This window comes from Carica papaya, chromosome 1, assembly GCF_054855325.1.
Source record: "Carica papaya isolate Zhongbai chromosome 1, ASM5485532v1, whole genome shotgun sequence".
Lineage (NCBI taxonomy): Eukaryota > Viridiplantae > Streptophyta > Magnoliopsida > Brassicales > Caricaceae > Carica > Carica papaya.
Window position 1 is genome coordinate 27,903,232 of NC_142309.1, and position 24,866 is coordinate 27,928,097.

At 36.7% G+C, this 24,866-nt stretch overlaps 1 protein-coding gene across 1 annotated transcript in view; it reads right to left on the minus strand.

The window, feature by feature from the left end:
- Positions 1-24,866, minus strand: part of LOC110823642 (Sec23/Sec24 protein transport family protein) — a 35,126-nt gene that overhangs the window by 1,275 nt on the left and 8,985 nt on the right. Inside the window, exons 8-24 of the mRNA XM_088207857.1 lie at positions 24,029-24,148; positions 18,515-18,595; positions 14,669-14,746; positions 14,430-14,522; positions 13,875-13,929; positions 11,988-12,064; positions 7,244-7,315; positions 7,056-7,139; positions 3,346-3,465; positions 3,183-3,251; positions 2,717-2,794; positions 2,393-2,531; positions 2,000-2,164; positions 1,353-1,498; positions 1,105-1,281; positions 242-330; positions 100-131 (exon numbers count right to left, since the gene is read on the minus strand). Coding sequence (XP_088063983.1) covers positions 100-131; positions 242-330; positions 1,105-1,281; positions 1,353-1,498; positions 2,000-2,164; positions 2,393-2,531; positions 2,717-2,794; positions 3,183-3,251; positions 3,346-3,465; positions 7,056-7,139; positions 7,244-7,315; positions 11,988-12,064; positions 13,875-13,929; positions 14,430-14,522; positions 14,669-14,746; positions 18,515-18,595; positions 24,029-24,148 — 1,675 coding nt within the window. The remainder of the gene's footprint in view (positions 1-99; positions 132-241; positions 331-1,104; positions 1,282-1,352; positions 1,499-1,999; positions 2,165-2,392; positions 2,532-2,716; positions 2,795-3,182; positions 3,252-3,345; positions 3,466-7,055; positions 7,140-7,243; positions 7,316-11,987; positions 12,065-13,874; positions 13,930-14,429; positions 14,523-14,668; positions 14,747-18,514; positions 18,596-24,028; positions 24,149-24,866) is intronic.

Below are 24,866 nucleotides of genomic sequence, written 5' to 3' on the forward strand. Positions count from 1 at the left end.
GGGACGAACGGAGAAGATGCTTGATTAGTTTCCTAGAAGAGCTAATTTTCAAGTGAGATTGTTAAATTTTCCATAAAAGGGTTGAGTTAATTCACTCACCTGATGGATCTCCCTTCTTGCACAATTTCAAGCTGCAAAGAGGAAAAGGAAAAGATAGGAAATTGAAAGACGTTAGATAACAGAAATTAATTCTTAGACTATATTGCAAGATTTTTTTTTAAATATCCATTCATAGTCATACCGTAGGTAAGAACATCTTTGGCGACGTATCTCGTTTACCACCTCATTGAACTTCTTTGATAATGGATTATCATATTGTTGCAGCACAAACTGAGCACATAAACAAATGTTAAGAAGCGGAAAGCTGGAAGTTATAAATAAACTATGCCAACGCAAACAAATGGAAGTTCTCATCTCACCCCAACCATCAGCCAAAGGGAGATGGTAACAACATCTGACATTTTTGGTATAGAAGAGACAGAATCACACTTGACCCACTTAACAAATTATATAAGCGTCTGACATTTTTGGTACATAACTCGTACATAAAGTGTTCAGCCAACCTTTACAAATTTTGGCCACATTTGTAGATATACCATTAATGCAGAATGGGATAAATTACATAAATAGATTAGATATTGTAATTCTTTTAACTGTAAAAAACTACTATACTAATTAAGATTCTATTATTATAGATCTAGTAATTTTAAGATTTCATTCTTATTAATATTTAATTTTTTCTTATTTGCTGTAATATTTCTTATTTTATTAGAATTAATATTCCTAATATTATTAATATTAGCTTCCTATCTTATTAAGAGTGGTGTTACTAACCTTATAAGTTATATAATTTCTTAGTTTAGTCCATATAGTAAAGGCTAATTAGGGAGCACTATAAATATATCAATAATTTCACTTCTTAAGATAAATTTCAGTTATTAAATCAAGTATTTTAGGAGTTCCTCAACTTCCTGGTCATGCGATACGATCAAATCCTTACTTGTAATTCATAAAGTTTCTGAGATATGATTTCTAAAGCTTTTATCTCCAAATTCCTAATTTAACAAATCAATCCTATTTATCCTACATCAACCATTACGCTACCTGGCTAGGGATTGCTTCCACTGAGGAGACACTGAAGAGCTGCTGCAAGATATCTGGATAAACTGAGTCCCCAACATATACTAGACCATCCTCGCCATTCTCAAGAAAATAGACTCCTTCGTTATTGATGTGTTCACTTGACAAAGGAATTGTCACAGGAATGACAGATCCTTCATCCTGAAAAGAAGAACATTAATAAAGCTGATCTAAAAACACATTGAAATTGATATGAAATTTCAACTTTATACCTTTGAATTAGAGTCATGGACAGCCAGCATTCTGGGGTAAACCAGGGGAATTGCCAAAGGAGTTGAAAGGGAGGAAACATAATTGATCCAAAAAGAACGATCATCTATTCTCCCATCAGTCCGCAGCCCTGTGCTCTTAATTAATGCTAAAAAAGAAAAAAATATACCATTATTTTTTGGGTGAATAAATCCATGATCTGCACTGAACTTTTTTAGCTTGCTAAGATGAAGAAACTTATCAAGTCCTCAGTACTCAGAAAATATTCATAGAACGCTTTATATTTAGGAACTTGTACTCAGAGCAAAAGAATTCCCACAGAAAAAACAGAATCACACTTGACCCACTTAAAAAATTATGATATAATAAATGATCTGATCCCCGTGAAGGCACTAAATCTTCTTGAACTCATAAATTTTATGGAAAAAAAGAACACTAAATAATACAAACAGTATGCAACAGCCATAAGTAATTTTATTAACAAGCACAAAATATGGCTAATAAACAACAATTTGGAAGCAAAAAGAACAGATAGTTTCATCACTTCAGGAAAGCATATATGAATATCCACAGAACGTGCTGATATGATTAGGAAATGTCAAGTGCACTAATGTAATAACGGTAGAGATATGAACAGTAAGAAATATACCAAGGGTGTATAAAGGCAGAAGTTTAAGTGCCTCTGGAAGAATAAGCTGTCCTGATGACGTTACAGTAGCACAGAATTTACGATATGAAAGCAAAGTGTTGACACAAAGGTTTGTCACTTGTTCCCTGACTTGCAATAGTGGCTTTGAAGGAATTTCGCTAGCCGCTGCATAAAGGGAATAAAGGGAGAAGGGGGAAGAAAAGAAAAGAACAGAAAATAAAACAATAAGCCTGTTAGGAACCAGATGCTGAACTGTTCTCAAGCGAAATCTTACATTTATATTTTGCTTACCAGATGTATGATGTAGGTTAGAAGAAACATTTCAGGCACAGTACAATAAAAAATAATGGAGATAAGGAACAAGAAATAGAGAAGTATGATAGAGTCACACACCTTGCTTCAAGTAACATGCAAATTGAGCATCCAAATCAGCTGAGCGAAACAGATTACTTAGCATGTTAGTGCATGGAAGAGATAAAGTTGTAACTCGGATTCTTCTTTGCCCATAAACGGTGGTGTAAAGAAGAGCGCACTGGAAAACAAAGGAGAATATAATTGAAAGGTTATGAAAATCCATCATATTTCTAAAAAGAAAGGATTATGACAATCCATCTTCCAAATGCTTATAATTATACATAAAATTTTTGTATAACAATGGTATAATGGTAACATATAAGAACTAAGTGTTGAAGAGATTAGAGAGACTATCAGATATACCTGAAAAGCACATTCTGAGCCATCCTGCAATTTATCATCATGCTTTAAGGTCACCATTATAGCTTTATCACAGTCAATCTGTAGAAAAAGAAGGTTTGACAAGAAGAAAGGAAAAAGATCATACAAATAAAGAAGACATTATCCAATAATTTATAAGAATTGCATAACCCTATCGCCATGGTATTATCCAATAACTTTCCTTCTATTGTTTGCATGAAACCGTTATATTTCTATGGCACTAGGACCATCCAAAAGTTACCATAGTATAAGTTTTTGAAGGCCGTGGTATTATTATTTTGAAAGATATGGTATTAAATTAACTTGCCACCACCAATGGGACTCAGGAAGTTCAGCCAAGTGGTCAGCTATGTCTAGCACTCTCTAAATGATTAGAATCATGACACAAGGAATTGAAAATAAAATACTGGTTAACTACTTTTCAGTAATTTCCATAAAACATACGAACCGCAGGTAGGTCAATGTCAGTTGGAATGCGCTTGCAAAAGTTTCCAGAGTAGTCTTGTACTTGAATCCCCTATCAAGTATAGAAAAAAATAAGAGTTAACTTACCAGTATAATATATAGACTAAAAAGTAAACAGGATAAACTCAGTATTACAAGAGCATTACCTGGCTGCATCTCACGCGCATAACAGCCTCAAACCCCTGGGGCCTTGTGACATTCCATCTAAGATCATTGTAAAGCTTGGCAGGATCAGATAGAGCTGAGAAAGGGTAATAATAGTAAACCTGCAGGAGAAGTAAATGGTTCAGGTTAAATATAGAGCTTACAAAAATAAATAACAAAATCTCAATGAAGGTTCTATGAGAAAGATGGCTATTAATGAAAAAATGACACGGTTTGTGTATCAATGAACCATAAGAAGGTGGTAACTGAGTTTACTACTAAACTGAAGATTTGGGTCTCTGTGATTTAGTGCTGGTCAAGTACCTCTAAGTGAGGAATAGAAATCTACACTCTTTAATGGAAATACAGACCGACTCCATTTCAATCTGTTATTAAATCGTATCACCGTCTGAATGAAGAAGGTTTTTCAATTCATTTTTTGCTTTTGGTGTTTTTCTTAGAAAAACATTGTTCCTAAAGAGAGACGGAGAGGAAAAATAAAAAAAGGAAAAAAAAGAACCAAAACAAGATAAAGGAGAAAAAGCATACAAGATTACTAGAAGGCACAGCTCTGGACCAGCATTACATCTTAATCTCAGAAGAGTCCAACATTGAAAAGAAACCAGCAGAAAGTAGATTAAAAAGACTTCTGATTTTTTTGAATTTTTTAAGACAGAACCCTATCGGAAATTTAGATGCTAATGGAAGTTGCTAAAGATCTAAAAAAAGATGAATGCTAAAACAAAGTGACAAAAGATGCAACATTATGAAAGAAAAGAAGATAATATATACAACAGGCACAGAAGGGGTGCCAGCCAGGTACAAAGAGAGATATTTACAATTCTCTCAAACACAAAAGATCAATGAGATTAATAATGTCAGACTCCATCAGGATGAGATGGCCCTTTGAACAAGGAAACAAGTCCTCTGTCAGTGCTCGCTAAAAAAGAAGTGAAAGAAGAAGAAGAATTTTCAAAAGCTCTCCTATTAGGCTCCTAATGACCCAAAAATTATTGTGATAATGCCATTCCAATCCTTTACAAAACCATACATAACCCATAACCTAACTGAGATTTCTAGGAGAGAAAGAGCCAAAATGCAAAGCCTTCTAACCTTGGAATAGCAAAAGGAGAAGAAGATCAGGAGATCCCCACTCTTTTGCTACGACTCGTACAATGGATAAGGTAAGGAGCTTTACCCACCCATTATCCTACCCTATCCAATGTTTGGGACAATTTCTTTAGAGGTAGAATAAGACATCACTCCTAAGGCAGATACTGAAAGAGGTACATGAGGACAACCTGGCTGAGTAATCCCCTAAAATCCCATGTCATGAGTACCACAATCGTCATTCTTGTTGTTGCTGCAGTCGCTACTACTATTGCTACCATATCTGCCGTTGCTACTGCTATGGTCATCTCTCTCATTGCTGCTTCATTGTTACCACCACCACCACCAATGTCATTGTCATTGCCACAATCTCAACCATGACAACCTTTGCCGCCGCCACCCATGCCACTACTGTTGCCAGCGACCACACTATCACCAACCTATCGTTATTATTGTCACCATCATTATTCCCTCCACATTGTTGTCACTTTACACTGTTATCACCACTGTCGTTCTCACAGCCAACTACCATCACTGTCACTACCACAAGCACCGCCACTGCACTGTTGCTGCTACCACCACAGCCACCATCGAACAACCATCCCCCCACCTCACAACCAACAATATTGTTATTGCTCACGTCACCATTGTCAAACCCACAGCAGCGACCACCACCCCCCAAAGTTCAAGACTGTTATTGCGACTATAGCCATCAACTTTATTATTATCACTGCAATAAGTGTTGCTGGCTTCCCCAATTGCTGTTGTCATCATCATAACAACTACCATCACCATTGCTGCCATTGCCACAGTCCTTATTCTTGCCACCACTACCACTACCACCAGTTACTAATATAATAAGAAAAAATAACATAATCTATTATGATATAATATTTGTTCTTTGGCCAATCATCCCAAACATATGATGGAATAAAAATCTTTACTGTGGGTAGCATACCTTCCCAACCCAACTACCTTACCCTACACAAGAGCCAAACATCGTCTTTGAGACATTGAAAAAACACAAAAAAACATTAACCACAGGTCAACAAGACTTCATCAGGTTATCCAATGTAAGAATTCTCCTCCAAGCTGGTTCAATGGATCACGGCAAGTTCTCTGGTGGATAAGTCGTGGACAAGGCAAGACATGGAGGCTGATAAGAAGGAAGAAGCTTTATATATATTTTCTAACTAGTTGGCAATCCCTTAATGTTTTTATGAATTCTTCTTTTTCTTCTTCTATAAACAATATGAAAAAATAAATAAACCTCAGGCTGCCTCCAGGCAAAAGAAAAGGCAATGCAAGTAGTAGCTCTTGTCCTCCATATCCTTTCCAAAAACAGCAATCCAAAATAGGGTCATCTGGCAGATGATGGTAGAAAGACTCTGCAAAGGATTTGCCATGCTCGTGATCTTCTAGACGAGTTCATTATCTCTGGATGAAACATTGAGTTCTCAAATTCAAAAGCCTAAAATCTTTTACCTGAATCCTAAAAACTACATGCACAGATTTTTGAACCAAAATAGGGTCCACCAGATGATGCTAAGGTCTTTCAGAGAACTTTTCATTCTTGGTCATCTTCTAAACCAATTCATCATCCCTAGATGAAACATTGACTTATCACAAACAAAAGAGCATAATCTGATTACCTGGACCCTAAAACCTACATGCATGATTTCTCAATGCGTGATGCGTGCATGGGTGGGTGATTTCCCAGCATCATTTTCTATGTCATAAAACAGAGGATAATGGATCCCGCTAGTAGCCATAGCAAAATTCTGAGCTAGCACAGAGAAGTAAGATGAATGAAGCCTCTTTCAGGGAATTGAAACAAGATATTCCACCCTGAGGATATAATAGTCAAAGATGGAGAAAGCCAATGAAAGTTTGGCTGCTCACTGTAAAATGTAAATAACTAATGTGAGCTTATCAACAGCAGAATAAAGACTAAAGCATGCACGACAGCCCTCAGCTGTAACGTCAGAGGCTTGTCTCCAATGGTAAGTCAAAGTAGTAAACACCAGTATCTGTAACCTCTGGTGTGCCGCTTTGACTTTAACCCTACTATAGAAGTTTTAATTTTGTAACATCATACACACATCATATAAAAGAATAGTACTGTCTTTCTCAGGGAAAAAGAAAAAGAAAAGTTATTTATCTAAATAATTCACATCAAACATAAGCAAGATATTACTTTTTGTCATGCCTAAATATTTAACTCATCAAATATATCATGTAAGTCGAAGTCATAATTCAAAGTTCGAAAAAAAGAATATCATGCTAAATAAATACAAATATACTAGAATCATACATTTTCATTAAGTTGTCATTCATCAAGATGTATTTAACTTTTAATTTTTAAGTGAAATTTAAAAAAAGAAAACAAAAAACTCAACAAAAGATATTTTATTTTGTACAAGTTGATATCAACATTTCAGCCAGTAAGCCAGGAAATGGGGTATTGGATTTATTTTAATGGGTGCAAAATTATGCATATACTCTATGTGCCACTTGTATGGACCAGTACGTTGCTACAGTGGGTACTGTTAAGATGAAGTTTGATTAACAAAACCAAAGATCACAGAATGAGCAATAGTACCTGCCCTCCCGTAGTCCTTGGGACGACACTGATAGAAGCAATATCTACATAGGTCTGAGTAGTAACAAATATATCTACAGACACCTGAAGCATGTTTAGACATATAAATTAAAGAGTAAAAATGTTAATTAATCTGCATGAGACATGCTCAGAATCATGTTCCAACTATTCCAGGAAAAAAAAATCACCTGATACTCAGCAAACTCAATTGCCATGGTCTTCAGGGTTTTATCTGCTGGCTGTAGTAATTTATGGGCCTCCTGAAATCAAATGGAAAATAACTGCTTAATTGAGAACCAAATATGCCAGTTGTTCGTAATTATTTTGAATAATGTCAAAGCAACATGCACCCAGCAACAAACAAATGCACGAAGTAAGGACAATATGAGAATCACACATAAGGCCTACACTGTTAGATATTAAACACTGTTGGAAATAATGTGTGATTAAGGTAAGGAGTATATTAGCAAAATACTTCTATGTAATTAATTGTAGGTTTCTTTTTTCTTTTCTCGAAAATATGTACATGTAAGTTCTCATTATCCAATATAATTAACACACAATTTCATTCTTCCACATAGTATCAGAGTTTGGGAAAAAAATACCCTAACTCTTTTACAAGCCATAGTCGGACTTGATAACCGAAAGAAGAAAAACACAACTTTATAAGGTCAGCCTTAATAACCAGCTACCACAGTAGCAGCCGCTGGCCTTCATAGCAGGCCACCACCACAAAACAGCAGCTGACAGCTTTTGTAGCAGGGAAAGCAGCCATGTGCCAACCCGATTCAGCCACGCACCCAGCTGCTGCTCCCAGCTCAGAGCCCAGCCACATTCTTGTCCAGCATGTTTCCAGCCATTGCACCAGAGCCATGCACCATGAGAACAGCCGCACACCCTCCAGCTCCACAGGATCCTCTAGTGCACCTCTAGCATCAACCACTCAGACTGTGCTGACCAGCAGTAACTGCAGCCAGACTCCAGCTGGTCTGTCCTGTCATAAATTCGTCCTGACTTCGGCTGTCCCAATGTCAGGAGTTCCACCACGACCCACTGGAACCAATTTTGATGGAACCCACTCACAACAACCTGTCACAGTATTACAGCATATTCAAGCGACATACCACTTGAATAAAGAAAATTATCTGAAGTGACCCTAGGCACAACAATACTCAAAAGCAAAGAGAAAATCGGCCATATTTTGGGCACAGGAACAAAACAGGGAGACTCACAATTTGATGCTTGGGGTGAAAAGAATTCAGTGGCAATAGCTCGGCTCTGGAATTCAATGTTATAGATAAGTGACAACTGTATGTTCTTACCCACTACAAGAGAGATTTGGGTATTAGTCAGGAAAATTTCATAGCTAAAGGTGCAGCCCAAATCCATTATTGCGATGGAGGAGAATAGAAAAGAAGTCTTGTTGGAAACTAGCTTCACCAAGAGTCCAGCGACAAAAACCAAAGGGTCTAAACCATGCCAACAAGCAAAGAAACCAAGTCAACTTGACACGCCAGCAACAGGTGGAGAATAGAAACAATATCTGATGAAGAAACCCAGACATACCAAAAAGAAATGTTAAACCGTGATAAATCAAGTACCTCCTATAAAGACTGTGGATTCAAAAATACACCACAAAAACCCCACAGGAAGGCACATATAGTCAATCAACAAAGGAAGGAGAAGGCTTACGACCTCAATGAATTTAAAGCAGAAAGCGAAAGATTAACTTAAGTCTCTAGAAAAACCCAGAGGCAAAGGTTTATTGACACACTCAAGTATGTTTTCTACCTTACATAGACTAAATGTTTCAGATAAAGCCTTTGCATTGTCCTACATTACAGACTCAGAAGCCACACATCACACGATCAATTCCTCTAAACATCTTAGCACCTATACCTCGCATTGCAGTAGTAAAAAATAGTTACTGTTGTTCACTAACAACCATAGCAGGGGTTGGGAGTATAAAGCTTAGTCACCATTTTTTATCCTTATAGTTGTGCTTCATGTTCCAAAATTGTGCACAAATCTTATTTCAGTGACCATCTTATCACATGACTTAGATTGTCAACTGTGTTACAGGAGTGTTTGACACAAAACCCGATAGTTGAAATTGGCAGAAAACAAACACCAAAAACCTATCAATTCTAGTACAAGCTGAATTCAGCCTCTAATTAGACCATGTCAATTTATCTCCCATGAGGGATAAGTAATTATACTAATTCTAGCCTATCTAAAGTCCCCTGAAACTCATCAGCACAAACCCTTGGGAAATGCTCTCCCATATCTCTTATCTACTCAAAATCATATTGAAAAATCTCCACCAACAATCAACAAGAGGTCTCATTTCTGCTCACAATCATCCAGATCCTTCCACAACAAACCCCTCTTTCTCTCCCCTCACTTCTGTTGTATACACCAGTGAACATCCACCTCAATCCATTACTACAATCTTCAAATATGCATGAGACAGAACATTCCCCCAACAACAGCTCCTCACAATTAAGCAAACCATCATTTCATAAAACAAGAATCCCAGCAGAAGCCCCCTGAGCTGGAATCTTTCCAATCAATTTCCTTAGTCTTCCAAAGGCCATGGATAATACCAATCGGGATGGATTCCATTTTAGTCTCTTGAAGTCATATTACTTCAGCTTTCCATTTATTCATACGATCCCTTATCGTCTATCTCTTCTTATGTTCGTTGATTCCTCTAACATCCCAAGAGATGATGAAACAACAATTGTTTAAGTATCTCTAGTAATCCATCTCCCTTCTTTTCCCCCCCTACGCAAGTTGTTATAATTGATGAAGGACTACAATCTCCTCAGCTCTCTAGAATCCTCCACCCCCTATCCGCTTTTTGTTTTGGGCTTTATCCACTCAACTCTCACCTTCTCCTTTCTTTTTTCTATTTCTTTGAAAAGCTTCATAGATTGTTCCTCTAATCTGTCAAAATTAACCCCAAGCATACAGCTAATCCGCTGGACATTCTAAAGCACCCCTCTAGAATTTTCTTCCTCAATCAACTCCCTCATTTTCCCCCCATCTGATCCTTTATCGTCATCTCATCCCACTGCATAACAGCCCTCTCATTTGACCCAGGCACCTCTCCAACCTCATTACCCACCACCAGAATCACCACTACTGCCATAATGGACCCCCTTCTTTCTCGACCACAATGCTCTCTAAGAGATTAGCTTCAGCTTCCACCTCTGCCTTCTTGCCTGATCCTCTTTCTCCTGAGCTCCACTAGACTCCTCTCATCTATTATCCCCTCCGTCATCAAACTCTGTCTCTAAGTCCATTGTTGCAGTCGTGTAGTTATTCTTCCGATCTCCCTTGATTCGCTGCTCAGGTTTCCACTTCTTGTCATGGGTCACGAGTCTCCATTCACAAGTGGACCCGGACCTAAAGCTTTTAACCCAATTCTCCAGCGCAGCCCACTTGATCCACTTCTCTTTATCAGCCCATGTACATGATTTAACGAGTCCAACCTGGTTCTTGACCTTGGGCTCTCCAGACTAAGGTCCGTTTGAACCCCTCAAATAATCAAAACAACACCTCATACTTGTGTTTGCATAAAGGGTTGAATTTTGCGTTTTGAATTTGACCCGACACAACTTGAAATCGGATCTTATCTTCCCTGCTTGGCTCCTCTATTGTGTGCCTTCAATGCGTCTGCAAAGCTCCTCTCTCTTCTCACCTCCAAACTCACCCTCAGCTCCCTTTTGGCAAGTTGGACAGCACAGCAAGATTGGTGTATCATCATGGACAGCCTCTTGGCTTATGCATTTTCTTTTGGTTTCTCATTTCGACTTCCTTTGGTTCCCAGTGCCTCATTTTTTCTTTCTGCCATTTCGAACAATTTCACCATCATTTTCCACCATCCTCCGGTCTATGGACCTTCTGGAATGAAGATCTGTCTCACTGCCTCCCCTATCTCCTTTGTGATGACCAGAAATTTTTCCTGCCTGTTACCTCCCTTATTCCAGCCCCAAAACTCCCCTCTTGTCCAGTAAAACTCATTCAAAGCTCCAAGCAGCCATTCAACTTTATCCTCCCACAAGGTGATTGAAACCCTAAATCCCCTCCCATTTTCACACACCCTAATCGTTTTCTTCCCTTCATAGACAACATCGAATGATTTACTCTTGATGACAAAAAAATTTCCTTAATTACCCCCTCTGATTTGCCCTCGTGCTTAACAGCGTTGGAGTCCCTTCACTGCAAGTTGTAAACTACGCTCTTGAAAGTACCTACTGCTCTGTCTAAGAAGCTACAGGGACTATAGTTCTGCTGCAAGTGTATTAGATTTATAATGATATTGGAAGTATATTTTACATATTGCAGAGTGATAAAATTACAGCAACCACTAAATCAATTCAGGCGCATAAACACCTCCGAGATTACACACATCCTATGGACACACATCCTATGGTAAAATAGTATTTATTAAAAATAACATATAAGATAATCACATCATGGTCTAGCACCATAAATGATTAACTTGAACCCGAGATATATATACCAGGCTTAGTGCATTCATGAAACTACAGAACAGATCCAGTAAAGCTCATTACTTTAATTTAAAATTATGGAACAGAACCAGCATGTAATTGCACAATCCCCTGTTTTCTCCATATATTTCATTGGCATAAAACAGTTACAAGTAGATTTGAGGACCCCAACACAATAAGAAAGAAATCTCATCTTCATACTAATCAGATAGAGAAGGACTTTGGGATGACATATATTTCATTATTAAAACAGAATTTGAAGGTCCACTAGCTCAAACTGCATATATGAGGGAACCCCACCTAATATAAACAAATAACCATCTACACAGGCAAAGCAACAGCACAACAGCAATATAACTCCCATAAACAGATGTCCAGAGGAACAAATAATTTTCTAAAAGGGAGAGTATACCTTTTCGCCAGCGGAGATGTTAGTTCTTCCTTCAGCCTCTCTAGCAGAAAGTGCCCCAATACCAACTGATGGTAATACTGCACAGAACATGGTTTGGTCAGTTGTAATATTCAAAAGGAAATACTGGAGTTCAAATAATTGAAAGGTCTTTTTTTTACAGAAAAAGTGTAAGCAGTATATTAATAGGCACCAAAGGGTTGCGACCTTTATGTACAAAATTATTTACAATTAAGTAATTGTATCAATGAGATTCCCAAAATCCTTCCACCTGTACATGTTATGACCTAACACAATCGACCCAAGAAGGTGCAACCATCTATCCCTAATTCTTTTCATATCACCCTCGATATCATCAAAACCTTACGCACACTCCGTCCAAATAAGCCAAAAAGTAATTGAAAGGTCTATATCTGTTTTGAAATGCACTCTCATTTGACATTATCCTGGACCAAGTAATTACTCGATTTCTTTTCATCTTGACTGCTTATTACAACATAAATCCATATTTATTAATCACAAAATCTACAAACAATTGCATCCACAGTCACACATCAATTAGATTTTTATACACCTAGCATTCAACTCCATCACCACAATGCAGTAAAAAAGTTCACATACACTAATAACTAAGGGTTATTCCTCCATGCTAATTTTTTTAAGGAACTGTTTACTTATTCAAAATCAAACCCTATGATTTTCTTTTCTTAATATTCCGCTAGCATGAGGTTTCTCCATTAGCCATAGTCCAACAATTTTAATTTTTTGTCCAACAATGTCATAGTCATAGACTGTGTGGCTAGAGTGTGAGTGGTTGCCAGGTAGTTCTATTGTGGATTACCATGGCAGTAGAGGATCATTCCCTGCCCAGAGAACTGACTGGGGTGATCGCACAGTTATCTGACAGACTAACATCTTTATCTCAAAAAGAAAAAATTTCTAGAAAGTTACATTTCATCTTATGGTTTGGCCTCTTCTAAAGTCAATTTTTTTGTAATACTCACCAACCTCTTGATTTTTACACAGCAATGTTAATCATAATACCACAAGAGAAATATTTCAAAAAAAATGACTGCAAGAGAAACATCAAGGTAGTGGAATGCTAACAAAACTACAATGTCTCACTTATAGAAAGAACTAAACCACTAGGAGCCAAATTTTATTTACTTAACGTATGAATACTCTTGGATACTGAAAAGTGTGTTCTTTTTTATATTGGAAATGCTCATTTAAATCCTGAAAATTATACAAAAATCTCTTTCTTATTCAACTAGTCCTCAACCAATTTGATTTTTCGTATCAAATTATCATTCAACCAAATGATTTTTTTATAACAAAGTGATATAATAGAAGTAAAGGGAAATACAACATACTGGAGGATAAATTGTCCTCCAGAAAACTAAAAAACAAACCAAAAAAAGATATAAAAAAATAAAAGGCTCAATTGCAACCCTACCCATCTGTAGCATAGAAAGACTAACCCCCCTCAAAGTTTTTAAAAACTATTCTGTAAACACTTGTTATTGTTTTTAAAAGGAACTCCTTTGTAAAAATTACTTAGCCAAGTGAAACTAACTGTCATTAAATTTCAGTACTTTGGTGTAAAGAATTGAAAAGAGGTGAGAATGAGCTATTACAGTTGGTTTAAGATTGCAAATAAATTCAGGAATCCACTTATTTGGGAAGCAATGATGCCAAGGCTTTTTTAATTAATTCATGACTCAGATTAATTGCATTTTAGAGACATTAGATAGTCTGCAATGTCATGCAAGCTACAAAACAACATATAAGGGTATGCATACTAGCAAGCATGATAATGCATAATAAATGGACTTCTGAAACAAATAACAAGTTTGAAGGTAGAATACGCCTAACAGTTCTGGAAGCTACCTGACTGAAATACCATAAGCTTTCCTCCAGTACTCTTCATTGCCAGGTAAGCAGCCTGAAATATAAAGAGAATTGTTAAAAGAAATGCATACTATGAAAAGCAAAAACTATCCACTATATACAGTACATTGAAGATCCAAATGTCACCAACCTAATCTTTTCTAAAAGAAAAACTCAACCCCAGCAATTCCACACCCCGAAGAAGCCAAGGATCTAATTCCTTTCAATTTCATACTTCATTCACAGGTTAGATCAAAAGTCTAATTTTTCCATGTAACTATTTCTATATTGGAAATGTAGTAAATGTAGTAAATGCTCAAGGGAAATAATATTGGATCCTTTTCACGAGTCAATATATTCAATGCCAAAATTAAACCCCATAGAGGGCCAAGTACTTGTTCTCTTGATAGAAAATAGGTATATACACGTATTCATATCATTCAATGCTAAAACTCAGCCTCTTCATGGTATAGCAAGCATGGTCATATCCAAAACAATTCTAACATAATCAAAGCTCTTACAATGTTGCAAGTCATACACCATGGAACCATATACCTTAATTGCTGCACCAAAAGCTGATTCCGCAGTTTTACTATTCTGAAACATGGATGGGATGCTTTCCAGCAAGAGCTCTAAATGTTGACGACACTAAATTCAAAAAAGAAACCAAAAGAGTTACCAAAAAGCATTTGAGATTTTTATGGAAAAAAAATGGACAAGTCATTAACTACAGAAACCCTGGGCAAAAAGCATATGAAAAGGGAAAGGTGAAAACAAAATTGTCTAGAGCGAACCTCGGAAAGCTGAACAACAACATCTGTCTCAAGCGGTGTATAAACATCTTGCACATCAGGGACTATGAGCATCAGTGGCTGAAAACATGTATTAATGATCAAATCCATAAGAATATTTTCGATTGAAAACTTTCATCAAGGTATTGCAGAAGTTTAATACTACTGTGAACTGCAGGATTAGGATTCAACCCGATTTTTAAATTTTTATATTCTTCACTTGTAAATGAAAAAGAAGAATAAGAGGGGCAAAATCATTTCTAAAGGAAGAATTAACAGCACTTTCTTTTACTTTTGAATTTTGTTTGCCCTTGGGGTTATTCATGAAAAACAATATGACACAGAAGTGGTTTACTTACTTCGCTTTTGCATATACATTAGACATTTAGAAAGAGCAGATTTTATTTTAGTATATTTAAGCAATTTTCTTGTATCTATCATACGGGTGTACACTGGAGTTTATTATTGTAATGGAAATAAGAGACTGTGTTTTATTGTAAGGCAGCACATGGATACACCGTTTAAGAGCTCTATAAATTTTTTTTTAAAATAAAAAGTATGAAATTATATTAACATGGTACCAAACAATCGGAGGTACCACCCTATACAAAAGTTTTACAATGTTGTTAGTGAATCAATGACATGCTCAAAATCCACATCACTAATCATGTCGTGCCCTAACAATAAAAACCCAAAATAATGCAATCACTTATCTCTCAAAGTATACAAATCATTAGCTTTATCCTTAAAAGCTCGACAATTTCTCTCATTCCAAAGAATCCAAAACAAAGATAAAGGAATTAGATTTTTCAACTTCCTCTCAACATGCATCCCATCCCAAGCCCACAATTCCTCCCTAATATATCCAGCCATCACCCGGTTAACACTAATCACACTAAAAATAGCATTCCACAATCCAGAGACCACAGGACACCGCAACAGAACATGCACACAGCTTTCCTCATTAGCCATACACAAATAGCACTGGTTTGGAATGACCAACCCCTAGTTTTAAGTTTATCAATTGTCAAGATGCATTCTCTACTTGCTTCCCATGCAAAAACAAAAGCAATTCTAAGGGGAACTTTCGCCTTCCAGATCTGCCAAGAGGGAAAATCAAAACTTATCACGTTGTTTTTGTTAGTTAAGTGCTTGTAATAAGATTTGACTGAAAAGACACCACTTTTATCCAACTTCCACAGCACCCTGTCATCCCCAGCAGACACCTGTTGAGCAACCAGTAACAGTAACAAATTTTCAAACTCGAAGAGTTCTCAATCCTGCAGATTTCTCGAGACATTGATCAGCAATTCAGCACAACCATTATTAATCTCGTAAGCATCCTGAAGAGTTCTATAAATTTATGTACCAACCTTATGTATTTGGGTTGTCTAAATTCATTGCAACTACATCTATACCAAAGAGCGCCATTCAGATTATTTTTTTAGTAGTTATGCTTTATTATTGGGTGATGCAACCAAATCTCACTTCAGTTTTGATGCTTAAAGGATTCTGAATGTGATGCCTAGTTATGCTCCAACCAAGAATCCATCATCCCCTGAAACCCATATTATTTTGTACAATGTCTCAAAACCTTGGGTGTGACAGTTCAACCCTTCTTTTTTAGGTAGGCAGATTAGATTATAACTAATTTATCCAGCATCTCAATCTAGCTTTATACAACATGGTTTATGAGAAATCTAGCTTTATAATTAATACATGGCATGTGTTCCTTCGCCCACCTTCGCAGATATGGTTAACGGGGGGCTCTTCGTTGTTCTTCAAGTCCTCCAGGAGGTTGAGACAAGGTGATTCTTTGTCCCCTTTATTGTTTCTTGTTGTTATGGAGGCTTTGCATAAGTTGATTGAAAGGGCCAAAGAGGTGGGTTTGGTGAGAGGTATACAAATTGGGAGGGCGGGCAAGCAGATTGAAATTTCACATTTGTTCTTTGCAGATGATAACCTGATTTTCAGTCAATCGGATGCGGATATGATGTTGAACTGAGATGTGTTTTATTACATTTTCAGGTTGTCTGTAGGCTAAATATAAACTTATCTAAATATAAGATGGTGATTTTTGGGACAGTTCGGATGGCGGCAGACTGGCTGAGGTATTGCGGTACAAAATGGCTAAGCTGCCCATAAAATATCTTGGCATTCCCTTGGGAGTTAAACACAAGGATGGGAGCATCTGGGATCCAGTGATCTCTTTGTTTGAGAATAGATTGGCGGGCTGGAAAAGAAGCTTGCTGTCAAAAGGGGGCAGGCTTACACTTATCAGAAGTACCCTTTCCAACCTTCCTATGTATTACTTGTCTATCCTAACAGTGCCTGCAAAGGTGGCAAAGAGGCTTGAATCTATTCAATGTTGGTTCTTATGGGGTGATGGTGAGAGTAAAAGGAAATATCATTTGGTGCAATGGAGGAATGTTAAGTTGACCTTTGAGGAAGGGGGTTTAGGGGTGAGGTCTATTGTAGAGATGAACATGGCACTCATAAGTAAATGGCTTTGGAGATTTTGGTATGAGGAGGGTTTCCTTTGGAGAAGGGTGGTAGAGGCTAGATTGGGGGTTCGGAGGGAGGTCGGGTCAAGGAGTAAGATGAGGAGACCTTACGGGGTGGGACTGTGGAAGAGCATTGGGATGAGGAGTCTGGCCATGCAGGAGTGGGTAAGTTAGAAGGTAGGCAGAGGAGACAATTCTTTTTTGGCAGGACACTTGATTGGGGAACAGTAGCTTGACAGACCAGTTTACACAGATTTTTTCCATTGCTCGGAACAAGAATATGCTGATTAAGGAGGCCCTTGAGGGGGATGATTCGAGGAGGGAGTGGTCGATTAATGTGTCAAGAAATCTCAATGATTGGAAGATTGAGGAATAACTTGATCTTGTTGCTCGGCATAATTCTGCCAAATTAAACAATCTTGAGGACCAGCTTGTTTGGAAACTCACCAAAGATGACCTTTTCACAGTGAAATCCTATTACAATCTTTTAATGAATAGTGGGGCTGTGAATGGGATAGCGCTTCTGGCCAGGCAGGTTTGGAAGACAAAAGCTTCTCCTAGAATTGCCTTTTTCACGTGGGAGGCGGGGAGAGAATGGATCCGATCATTGACAAGTTGATAAGGAGGGGAGGAATTTGGGTTAACCGATGTTACTTATGCAAACAAGATGCAGAATCTTGTAATCACATTTTGCTTAGGTGTCCAATTGCCTATAGTTTGTGGTTCATGGTATATGGTTTGCTTGGGATTAATTGGGTTATTGCTGGAACTCTAAGGGAAGAACTATGGGCTTGGGGAAATGTCTGTAAACAGAAAAAACATGCTAACCTAATTCCTTTGACCATTTTCTGGGTTTTATGGAAAGAGAGGAACAGGAGGGCTTTTGAGGGAAGGAGCGGGACATTTGTAAATTAAGGGATGGTCATTATATTGGATCTCTTCTCTTGGGTCATGATATCAATAGGGTGAAAGATTTTGGGTACATTGTTGACACTCACAAAATTGTAAATTTTTGTACATGGGTGGGTACCCCCTTGGTACCATTGATTCTTTAATACATTTTTTACTGTTTTACACTCAAAAAATAATATAAATTTATAATATCCTCTGATTGAAAAAAAATGTTCTGCATTAATGCCAATAACATTTTCCTAGAACTTTTCAACATGGCATCTTAGTGTATCTATCCTGATTTTTCACTTGAATAAAATTACTAACTACAATGGGAAAAAATATAAGAAAATTTCAAGTAACCATCTAAAATTAGGAGAAGAAATAAATTTCTATCAATGATGTAAAATTTATAGGTGGTAAAGAAAAAAATAGCAAATTACCGGAAACTTACCTGTTGCAATGCACGTTTTAAATTGTAAAAATGTACTGTTGAGTCAAATGTTGCAATCCCAACATATGTCCGGGGGCCTTCCTGCAATGACATAAATGCATCAGGAAATAACCTTTTTATCCACTTAATAACTAAAACTACTGCCTAGCAAGATAAATGTGAGAATACCCGACCAAGAAAGATAATCAGGTAATAACAAGAACAAAATCCATTGACAGTAGGAATAAAGTCATTAAAGAAAAAGCCAAAAAAAGAAGGATAAATTCCTAGAACGAGAAACATTTCAAAGTGGAATGAAAGATTTCCATAATGTGCAAGGAAGTAATCGGCAAGTACTACTTGTCAGAAAAATGAACACACAATAGAAGAATAGTTCCCAAACCATGCCGCAACTTTTATCTGCCACAAATGACCAATTTTTTTCTTCATCAGGATTACATAAGCTAGATCACAACCCACAAGTGGCCTTCTACTTCCCTTGGACGCATCCAATCCGTGAGCATTATATATAAAGGACATCATCAACAAACCTAACTAGCACCCTGCCACAAAATTTAATTGCATTTGTTCACTTCAATTATAACTAACTAGCACCTCAAAGTTCCTATCTATCTAATATCATTATCTACCATTCCCTCCAGTGTGGCAAAGAGGTTGGAGAAGATGCAAGGCAATTTCCTGTGAGGTGAGAGTGTGAAGAGGAGAATATATCATCCAGTGGCATGGGACAACGAGAAACAACCTTTTCAAATAGAAGGATTGGGGTTGAGATCTTTGGAAGGGTTTAACATAGTCCCTCAAGGGAAGTGGGTATGAGGTTAATGAGGGAGCAGGGAAGTTTTTGGAGGAGAATAATTGATGCAAAACATGGGAAGAATTGGCTGTGATGGTTCTCTAATTTTCCTAGGGATTGTCATGGGATGGGGTTACAGAAGAGAATAAGTAATGGGAGGGAGGATTTTCAGGGTGTAAAAGATGGAGGGTGGGGGGGATGAAGGGAATAAGGATGCCACTATCCAGGAGTCCTTGGTGGGTACCTGGTGTATCAATGTTTGGTGCGTGGAGGTGATTAGAAATTCAAAAGATTGGGCGATTGCATTGCATATGAATTTGATGAAATCACTCTCACTGAGAAAAATGGACCATACTTCTTATTACGAGCCGACATGGAAGTTGGCCTCGTCAAGAGTCTTTCAATGAAATCTTTTTATGGGCACTAGATATATGGTAAGGTGAGTGGAAGAGGGGGTGAGGATTTTGTAGACAAAAGATTTGGAAGGTCAAAGCAACCCCAAGGTTGGCCTTCCTTGTTTAGGAGGCAACAAAAGAATGCATTTTAATTTTAGACAAGTTGATAAGGAAGGGAAGAATTTTAGTGAATGAATACTTTCTATGCAAGAAGGATATTGAATCTTGCAAGCATATTCTTTTGTTGTTGTCCATTCATGCATCGACTTTGGAGTACAACTTATCATTTGTTGGCTTTGAAGGGTCATCTTGAAGGAGAGAAAGAGGCTTTTAAGGGTACATGGTCCCAAACTCTAAGCTTTTTTATTAAGGGTCATATGTTTTACTCTGTTGAAGATCTTGAAGATCTTATTGACATTTGAGTGACTAATTGAAGTTTTTTGGAGAAAATAAATATCTAATTTTTACTAGTTATGTTTTGTGCTTATATTTAGAAGATATATATAGAGTAGTTGTCTTTATTCTAGTTAAACTCTAATTATAAGATATAATTATACTATTAGAACTCTAATTAATATAGTATTCTACTTAACATGAAATTCTTATCAAACCATCTACGACCAGAAAAAGAGCTATTCTGATTAGGTCCTCATACATCAGAGTGAATAGTCATAAAAGGATCAGTATTTCTATTATTACTTAAAAGATAAGAACTTCTCTTATGTTTAACAAATTCACATGCATCACAAAATAAAAACTTCACAGAAATTCTTTTAAATAATTTAATATATAATTTTTCTAAAATAAAAAAGAAAAGATGTCACAATCGTTGGTGTCATTGTAGTATCTCCATATTGACTTCTTTATTCCCAAGGGTTGTTTGATTTCTAATTAAATTTAGATGTCTATTCAAAACATATAAGTCATCTTAGAATCTACTAATGTCAATCTTCTTCCCGATTTGAAGATCCTAAAAGATGCAACAATCAGGAAAAAATTCATTTTTACAGTTGAGATCTTTAGTTATGCCACTAATAGATAAAAGATTATCAGAAAAACTAGATACATGTAAAACTAAAGACAGTGTAATAGTAGAAGTACAATTAATGGAACTTATTCTTGACACGGGAGTGTATGATCCATTTACTGCACGGACATTATCTCATTCAGTACAAGAAGAATAGGTTAAGAATGCTTTAGAAGAGCCTGTCATGTGTCTTTTATCTCCAAAGTTTATGATCCAATTATCAGGAATGAAAATAGGATAAACAATACCTGATTTTACCATATTTAATGTGACAACAGTTGATGGAGAGTTAAGTTGACTCAGAAATCGCTTCAGATTTTAAATTTTTTCTGTGGAAAAGGCTCCAACGGATGGTGAACCAAGTGTTTCCTTATCTTCAACAAAATTTACTTGAGCTCTTATGGTTCCACCTCTTATTCCTCCCTGACCTCTAATTGGTCTTCCATGCAACTTCCAACAAGTTTCCCCAGTATCTCTGGATTACTCAAACTGAGCAATTAATTCAGCCTTCTCAACTGGTGCAATGTGAAGCATGGCATTTTTTTACTCTTTTCTTGCTGAATATAACCATAGTTTATTCTAATGAATGAAAGGGATTCTTACCAAGTATTTGAACTCGTATTTGATCATATTTAGTATTCAGACCAGCTAAAAAATTATACATTTTCTCTTTTTCTATCAATTTCTTAAATTTGGCTGCATCTGCAGGATACTCTACTTGAAAATCTTGATAGTAATCTAACTCCTTCTATAATCCATTTATTTCAGAAAAATATTGAAAAATAATCTCTCCTAATTTTGTGTCATGAACTTTATTCCGGAATTCACAAATCTAGGCGTCATTACTCATACATGAATATGTAAGAGATGCTATATTTTATATTTTTTTGTAGTGTTAAGCAACAAATATGTTTTGCCAATATAGGGTTGCATGGAATTTATTAGTCATGACATTACCAATGAACTCTCAAAGTCCTATCTATTATATTCTAAACTACCAATATCTGTTTTCTTCACTTCACCAGTAATGTAACCCTGCAATCCTCTAGATTTGATGAACAATAAACAAAATCTCGACCAAGCAAAATAATTAGTTCCGTCAAATTTTATGGGACTGATTTGTAATGAAGGATTATCAAAACTAGTAACACTCATCTTTTTTGCTTCTATCATCTTAGAATGCTGAAAATAAGAAGAAAAAATACTCAATAATGAAAAACGAATCTCCTATCCGCACCAGAAAGCAAAAAAAAGACCAAAAAAATCGAACAAATGACAAAAAAACCGGAACCAGATCTATTTCGGCTTGGCTAGGCTTGGCATTGGCTCGGACGCGAACAACTCTACTTAGGCGCGAACAGCAGAGGTCGGAGTGGTCTGGGGCGCGGAATGGCCACACCAAACTTCCCGTGCGCGGAAAAAAACAAATTGGTGCAAGGAAGGGGCTCTGTCCGATCAATGCAGTGTGACTCAGTGCGCGCCCGGAGCAACGTGGTGTACAGGAGGATCAGTCAAACCGTCTCCAGATGTGAATCGGCCATATCAGAGCGGCGACGGGCGCAGAACGGCAGACCTTCCAAACGCGCGCAGCCACGTGAAAAAAATGTCGGATAATCACAATCAAGCCGGATTTTTGCGGAAAGGAATTGGATTTGTCTCAATCGGGCTTTTCTAGCGGTATTCCACCATTTTTCAGGCCGAATGTGATGAAGTCGGCGGCAGGTGTGGTGGACGCGCGAGGAAACTGTGGTCATTCTGGCCGGGGTTGAGCGGCAACTCCGTCTAGGTGATGTTGGGTTTGGTTTATTTGGTAGTTGAATACCAACTTTGGCCTATTTTACTTATTTTAGGATTTTTTCAAAACTCTAAAATAGCCTTCCTTTGGCTCTGATACCATGAAGTTTTTTGGAGAAAATAAACTTTTAATTTTTATTACTTATGTTGTGTGCTTACATTTAGAAGATATATATAAATTGATTATCTTTATTCTAGTTGGACTCTAATTATAGGATATAATTATACTATTAGATCTCTAACTAATATAGTATTCTACTTAGCATGAAATCCTTATCAACACTAGTAATTATTTTTTTTCCATATTATAGGTTACAGCCCTTTGGTACTCTTGAATATATTCATTTTTTACTCTCAAGAAAAAAGAAGCCAGCACCCAGAAAAAATGATCATAAATTTCGTTTACTTCATATCCTTCAATTAATCTTCATAGAAGAAACGAGGTAAAGTGAAAAATTGGAGTTTGAACCAACACCATAAACAAGTAAAAAAACTCCACAACTCCCCTAGGTACTGCAGCTAATCCATTAAAATCCTAAGCAAATATAGATAAACATGAAAATTAAAAAAACTTGAGATTGCAATGAGAAAAATCGGAACATTTTGTCATCTCCAATGCATGATGTAAATAAGAGGCCTAAAAGATAATGACTCCTAATAGATTAGGATGTATTCTAAAGGTTTACAAAAATGATTATATTTCTATTATTATTATTAACTTTCCTATGTAAATTGGTTTTCCTCAAAGGTTCGCCCTTTTTTGTTTTGAATGTTTCTATAGAGAAGAAGATTTAATTAGGAATAAAAGGAGAAGTACATCAGCTAAGGACTAGATATCTCCCAAAAGGAAAACGATTTTGAAGTTTTCCTGTCTTGGCTCTTTACTCTTGACAGGGGTAGAAATGGTAGTATAAGCCTATATGCATATCAATATACATTCTTTTCAAGACAATTATTCATAGAGGTTAAAATTTATTAAACAGAAATGTTCTCTGTCTATGTCTTGCAAAAACCAGAATTTATCCTATTTGCTTAGTTTTTATCCTAAATTTTACCCTTTATTTCAAAAAAAATCCTAAATTTTACCCTCAAACCACTCTCCCTCACTCCCATCAGAGTCCAGAGAAGTAATTATTTCTACTGTTCAAGATTCTCAACAAAAATACGATTACTTCACATCAACTTTAAGAAGTACCAACAGCAGGGTTCTTTTACGACCATAGTTGTAACATGCTCAAAGTAGATTTCTAATTCCTTAACAACTGTAATGTGCCAGGGTTAACGTCCATCCAAATGTTCATCTATCAATAATTAAAGCATATCGGCAACCACTTCTGCAGGAAAGACCTGCATGTTCGCATCCAATACCATGCTTGCTGGTCATTTAAAAGAATAAATAAATACCCAGTAAAATAATATATACAGAAATACACCTGTCCAACATAGCCCCTAAAACAAGGCATACTGAACAGCTATGGCATTCAAGAAATAGTCATGAAACTCACAGGAAGGTCAGAAAGGACTTGACTGATAGCACTACAAGCTCCAGCAGTTGCGCCAGTCTGTATGGCATTCATAGAGACATCAATGAGGAAAAAATAGACAGCTGGCATAGGGTCCCGCACCTGAAAATTAGATATGTGGCCAAATAATTCAATTATCCAGGGAACAGAAATAAAAGAAAGAAAGAAAACCAACATTCATAAAAGAAGAAAGGAGAACATGATACATTCACAATCTTAAGTTTAACTATAAACCTATCACTCTGTCAGCAAGAGTGAAAGCTTGTGGAAATAACACTTTTTTTTAAGGCTACATAATACAGCTTGAATTCTAGAATTGTACAGATAAGTAACTACACTATCATAGGTACGTTTTGATGAGAACTGTTTAGGATGCCTCCCATTCAGGGCCCTGGCTAAACAATATGCAAAACTTCAACATGTTCAACTAAAGAATATGCGACGAAAAAGGGTGATAGGAACATGTTCTGTCATCAACGTCTATTTTTTGAAGTAATAATGAGCTGGACAATTGAATAAGTTCCAGGAATGGATCCTGTATTGATATTGTTTCTTCTTCTGAATAATTTGGTTCTTTTATGAAAGCTGACATGCATATCCTTTTTTCTCTCCAAAACAAAAAAGAAACAGCTCCATGGATGTTAGGTGCATTCTAGAAGGCTCTAACTAAGCTCTTTCACAGTTGTGAACACCGGAACCAAAACAAGAACACAACAAACATTTTTTACACCTGTACATCTAGTAAGTAATTCTCAACAAAACAAACAAGCAGATGGTTAGAACAAAAATAAAATCATAGACTATCAACATAAAACCCACA